The 6,169-nt window shown below is 43.6% G+C and overlaps 1 protein-coding gene across 2 annotated transcripts in view; it reads left to right on the top strand.

Annotated features, from left to right (window-relative positions):
* Positions 1 to 2,841: 2,841 nt before the first annotated feature.
* LOC127009040 (sarcoplasmic reticulum histidine-rich calcium-binding protein-like) overlaps positions 2,842 to 6,169 on the top strand; it is a 68,531-nt gene continuing 65,203 nt past the window's right edge. The window contains exon 1 of one of the 2 annotated variants that reach the window (XM_050881714.1): positions 2,842 to 3,465. In XM_050881714.1, coding sequence (XP_050737671.1) covers positions 3,393 to 3,465 — 73 coding nt within the window. In that variant the 5' untranslated portion in view covers positions 2,842 to 3,392. The remainder of the gene's footprint in view (positions 3,466 to 6,169) is intronic. The other variant, XM_050881715.1, reaches the window with a different exon arrangement.

Here is a 6,169-nt window from a genome sequence, read left to right as displayed (position 1 = left end):
CTCGCTTATCGTTGTCTCTTCCCAGCAGTGTTGATGTGCAGGCGTGTGGGAAGTGTTGTGGCGTGGCTGTTTTGTGATATCGAGGTAACTTGTAGCCTTGGTCGACATTATTATTATTATTATTATTATTATTATTATTATTATTATTATTATTATTATTATTATTATTATTATTATTATTATTATTATTGTTATTATTATTATCATCATCATATAATATATATATATATATATATATATATATATATATATATATATATATATATATATATATATATATATATATATATATATATATATATATATATATATATATATATAATATATATATATATATATATATATATATATATATATATATATATACTAGTTTTATGACACCCAGCGGCATACATAAAAAAAAATAGGACAAGAAAAACGAACGAGATACATAATGCTTAAATAATTGACAACTTATATATGCGTGTGCACGGCACACTTATGCACAATCTACACGAACAGAAGGCCCAGCCACTCCCGCCGCATAGATCCACATACATAGGCCGAGCTCTGTCTGACGGAGGTGATGATGGAGTTCCCAGATTGTTCCACTCTACATACTGTACGCGGCGTGGCGACGCAGCACAGCCAGACAGTTCATCCCGTGCCCGGTGAAGGCCAGGATGAGCTAGTTCATCTAGGAAGCCCCAAAAGCCGCTTGAGGATGTCGTTATGACAGACCCCAAGACGGTTCATGGAGGCAGCCCTAAACCGCGACCACAGCGAGTTGCAGTAGAGAGAGTAGAAGTGGCTCCTGAATAAGAACATAAGAACATAAAAACGTAAGGAGTCTGCAAGAGGCCGGTTGGCCTATAGCCCTATACCATGCAACTGCAACTTCACCTCCGTGCTGCAGAAGGAGAATTTCCTCAGCAGCGTGTTGCCGATGACTGTGAGCTTGGTGGTCTGCTTCTTGATGTCATCATCATCGGTCCTTTCCCTGTTGATGACATGGCCCAGGTATGTGAATCTATCCACAAATAAGTGCACTTCCACTGAGCCACGCTGATGTCTGATAGGCCACCCTGGAGTGTGGCGGCGGCACTACCATGCACTCTGTCTTGGTGGTGTTGTAGACAATATCGTGCGTGGCAGCATACGCCTGACACAAGCCAATAAGGTCCTGCAGAACCTCCACTGTGGGCGCCATCAGTACCATGTCATCAGCATAACTCAGCGAGTTGATGCACCTATCATGTAAGTGGCAGCCTGTGCCTGTGTCACGCAGAGCGGCAGTGAGGCCATCTGTTTAGAGGTTGTACAGGAAGGGAGACAGGATCCCTCCCTGGCGAGAACCATTGGCTGTCTTAAATGGCAGCGAAGCGGAAGCCCCCCTTTCCACATCAAATTCCTGGGTAGTGTACAAGTATACATTAGGAGCTTGACAATGTACCCAGGAGTTCCCCTTACTAGCAATTAATTAAACAGCTTCCAGTAATTCACTCTGTCAAAGGCCCTGTTGGCGTCAAGGAAGCAAAGTTATAGACAGGTGAGCCCCTGGAAGTGCAGTACTCAATGATATTCTTCAACGTCCACACACACATCTCAGTGCCGTGCCCTTTCTTGTAACTGAACTGATCGTCCAAGGTGTTCAGGTAGGCCTCTAGGCGGTGCAGAACTGTATTCTCAACACACACACACACACACACACACACACACACACCGCTCCTGTAGCTCAATCGGTTAGAGCGCCGCGCTGCTAGGCTTCACGGCCAAATAGGCGGTGGTTCGAGTCCCGCTCAGGCCGGATCCTTACCGTTGACTAGGAGTGGTTGCTGTTCCCCCTTGAGCAAGGGGGATGGGGTGTGTGGTGTGTGAGGTCCTGGCAGTACCCAGAGATCGACAATAATGAGCACTTGCTCACGTCGTGAGGGGTCTGCTGGCGAAAGCGAGTCCAACTCGTGATCAGGCCGTGGTGAATGACACACACACACACACACACACACACACACATATATATATATATATATATATATATATATATATATATATATATATATATAGATATATATATAGATATATATTCATTTTTTTACATGTGGCCTATATATATATATATATATATATATATATATATATATATATATATATATATATATATATATATATATATATATATATATATATACACACACACACACACACACACACTAATAAATAATAATACGTAAGTACTACGCTATTTTCCAATTTACTAATATACTTGTGATGGCGCAACACTGCAGGTGGTGCGCGACTCTCTTTCGTTACTCACCTTGGAGTCTACGAGACGCACACAACATACAGATGGTGGATGGGTCAAGGGAAGGAAGAATAGATTGGCAGTATTTATTATGATCTCTCTCTCTCTCTCTCTCTCTCTCTCTCTCTCTCTCTCTCTCTCTCTCTCTCTCTCTCTCTAACCACGACGAATACTTTATTTGCAGACGGTTAAACAGGGGCAGTTAAACGAAGTATGTTCCTCCTGAAGTGGAGATGCTGATTACGGGGAATATATTAATCAAGCGGATAAACAACAACAACAGCAAAGATACTACTACTACTACTACTACTACTACTATATCCACCAATAATGGAGCAGCTAACCGTTGTTAGAAAGTAAATGTTCGAAGCCGTTCGTCAACCAAGATGATAAAGAAGTCAAATAATACCGGAGCGACGCACCGCTGAAATAACCTGTCGACTTAACTTTGGAAAATCCGAACATTAAATCACGGCATTGTTTAGCCCAAAATCTAATTAGATTTTGGTTTAGCCATGCAGGCAGCGGCGGCATGGCACGGCAGAGCGGCATTAGGTACATGTTTTGACCCTTTAATTTTTAACTCGGGCTCCGCGTATCGAGCTTCGCACACATCGATTACCTGTTGCACACGGAGCGTTCTCACCCGGGAGAGTAATGTTGATTATTGTCCTTGCTTGGTAAAGGAAATATAAAAAGTTTGAGGAATGGGTCAATGTGGCATCTTGAGCGCCAAGCGGAGAGCGGCAACTCCCTCCCTGGCACCTCCTCGCTCATTCAGTCCCTCGCCAACTACCGAGGAGAGGAGTGTGCTGCCCCTGCCGCTGAGTCCCATCACTCGCCGCCCGCTGCCTGGCCGAGGAGGAAAGTCGCTCCGGACGCGACGCTGTGTCTGACTGGACTTTCTCTCCGGACTTAATTACTACCTGGAAAACCACTCATAAGATAGTTAATTGGACCGAGCTGAGAGAAAAGGAAAAAGAAGACGAGTGAGGGGGGAATGTGGCGGCGGGAGTGAAGGAGCCGCGGAGTGCTTCAGGAGGCAGGCAGGAAGGAAGGAAGGACCCAGACGCGCCCCTACCACCCCCTCCCCCTCCTCCTTCACGTGAGGATGGCGGGAGGCAGGCAGTGGAGAAGGCTGACCTGCGGCTGGCTTGTCCTGCTGGCGATCCTGCTCCGAGAAGGTTAGTGGAGTCTGCCAGGCCTTTATATAGCATCATGGCGTTCTTTATTCCACTTGTTGTCAGGCTTGCGTGTCTTATGTATGTTGTGAGGCAGGTGTCGAGGGTTTACGTGATCACATGTGGGGGTTCATTTATGCATTTCCTCCTCCCTGGGGAATGTTTTATTAATATTGTGTTCGTGGGATTTCGTTTTAGTCGTTGCTGCCACGTGTGTTCTTCTGTTACGTGTTCTCCTCTGTTCTCTTGCTGTTGCGTGTGCTCTTCTGGTCTGTGATCACATGTGGGGGTTCATTTATGCATTTCCTCCTCCCTGGGTAACGTTTTATTTATGTTGTCTTCGTGGACTCTTTGTTTTAGTCGTTGCTGCTACGTGTGTTTGGCTACGGTTTCGTCCACACTCTTGGGGCCACTTTCACAGTTCGACACAGTGGGCTAGTAAGCTCCCAAACCAATGCCAAAGACTTTGAAATATTCTTGTATAGTGGTATTCCTTGTACAGTGTGTAGTGAAAAACGCAGAGATCAAATCAGTTGTGAAAATAGCAATACAATGTGCAGCATCGCGCGGCTGCGGTAGGCAGAGTGCCCCAACCCGTGCTGCGGGCTCACCACCATTACAACCCAAATGGAGTGTTTTTACGTTCTTTCCTACGAGGGCGGTTTCGTTCCCTTGGTCCTTCCCCACCCCGCTTAGGATCATTAAATGACAGGGAATACAATATTATATCTAACACCCCGATGGGAGCACCTCTCCCCTCGACCCCCTCGTGTTTGCATATTTCATCGCTATTTCCACACTTGGTTTGATCGTACGCTCTTTCCTACCCTAGAAAAAAATGTTAACAAAAGAGTAATTCATAAGGTAGGAAGCACGATATTGGCACCATAACTTATCAATCATCCATTGTAAATCTTGTAAATCCCTTTGGATATTTCATCGGTGGTCATGCCAAGATGCAAGAAGGCGCCACTATAAACACTCGCCTGCGCCAGAACGGGCTGGGCCGACCATCAGGCCCCACCGGGAAGAAGCCTTGTACCGACCATCAGCATATACCGGGAAGAAGCCTACCGGCGCAATAGGCCAAGACATTAAAAAAAATAATAATAATAATAATTACCCTTCATTGCCTTTTGGGTGTTGCATCGCCGCTTATTCCATTACTCTTTTCATTTCAGCAACATCGTTCACCTTCTTGAGTTTTATTTTCTTTATACGAATGTCTGTTGGGAGTGTTTGTCCGTGTTATATTTTTTCTCGGTTTTAGCTTTACATTTTTGCTATGTTTCCCGGCCTTTGCTATCGTGAATTTGGGATGTAGGAGATCTGCTAAGTCATAGTTCCTGTTTCCATTAAAGTCACGTTTTGAAAGGTATTTTACAGTTTGCCATTCACTCGTAGGCAGTCAATCATACATTGCTTGCTGTTTCTACTGTGTACAGACCGGAACATTTTTCGTCTGCATTTAGAAACACGAGCATGTAATTCATCTTTCCCTCTATTACTCATTGCCTACAACATTTTTAGCATTTATATATATTTTTTGCCATTCACGTATCCCAGTTCATTATATGTATTGTACGTATCATGTTCATTGTATTATTATTATTATTATTATTATTATTATTATTATTATTATTACCACAATCATTCACCGCCATCCTCACTGACCACATAATTCATTCCGTATTTTCCAACTTACTCAACAATTAAGTATATTATCAATAGAGGCACCGGCAACGTTCTCAACAATTAAGTATATTATCAATAGAGGCACCGGCAACGTACTCAACAATTAAGTATATTATCAATAGAGGCACCGGCAACGTACGTTATGATCGACGCTATGCAGCATAAATCTATCGCGGGCTACACGGCATTACGGTTTCCGCCGTGTGAAGTACCGGTGAAGGCCTGTGCATGCTGCCTGTCTTCCCGCCCTTGATGTGCATCAAGGCGGTGTTGCAAAAGCAATCAAGTGAAAATTTTATTAGTCCGCTTCTGTGTGGAGAACAGGGATGGCTGGAGGAGACGGAAGGGACCTTGAGGAAGATTTAAACAGCCATAACACGTACCTGATTCCTTTGTTTTGATACTTATAGTATCAAAACGTGTAAATATGCAGTGTGTAAAGACGCAAATCTCCGGGCAGTGTATTGTGTAAATTTGCCATTATCACGACTGTGTCAATCACTGGTTAAAGCAGAACTGTATGAGGTGAATGTAGTATTGTTGTCAATTTTTTTCTCTCACTCATCTTTTCCTTGGTGATAGCATAACTGTAATGGAAGATGATTACATAGGAAATCCCCGAAGTGTGGGTAACCCGCTGGAGCCACGCCCCTCTGTACGCAGCAGCCTTCACGCTAGATAGCTGTATGGAATAGTTGCATTTTATTGTTACATATTCACAGCGATTTAGTCAAAAGACTTTACAAGCGGAAGAAAATTAAAAGTAAAAAAAAATACAAGATGGAAAGGAAGACTAGTAACTAGGGGAGGGAGGGTAGAGTTGTAACACAGGGAGACTTGTAACACCTCCAATTTTACCAATCAGGGTTAAGATACACATCGTCTCTTTCAACCTTTAAACTCCATGGCTCTGGCTGTCCCCGAGGTTTCCAAAACAACAACTGCACATGCTCGGCACAGCTCAACCTATAGCGCGTTGTTATTAATGACACTGCAATAAAATTAAATGTTG

Source organism: Eriocheir sinensis, chromosome 39, assembly GCF_024679095.1.
Source record: "Eriocheir sinensis breed Jianghai 21 chromosome 39, ASM2467909v1, whole genome shotgun sequence".
Taxonomy (NCBI): domain Eukaryota; kingdom Metazoa; phylum Arthropoda; class Malacostraca; order Decapoda; family Varunidae; genus Eriocheir; species Eriocheir sinensis.
Note: the sequence above shows the minus strand (reverse complement) of the source record. Positions and strands in the feature narration are given on the sequence as shown.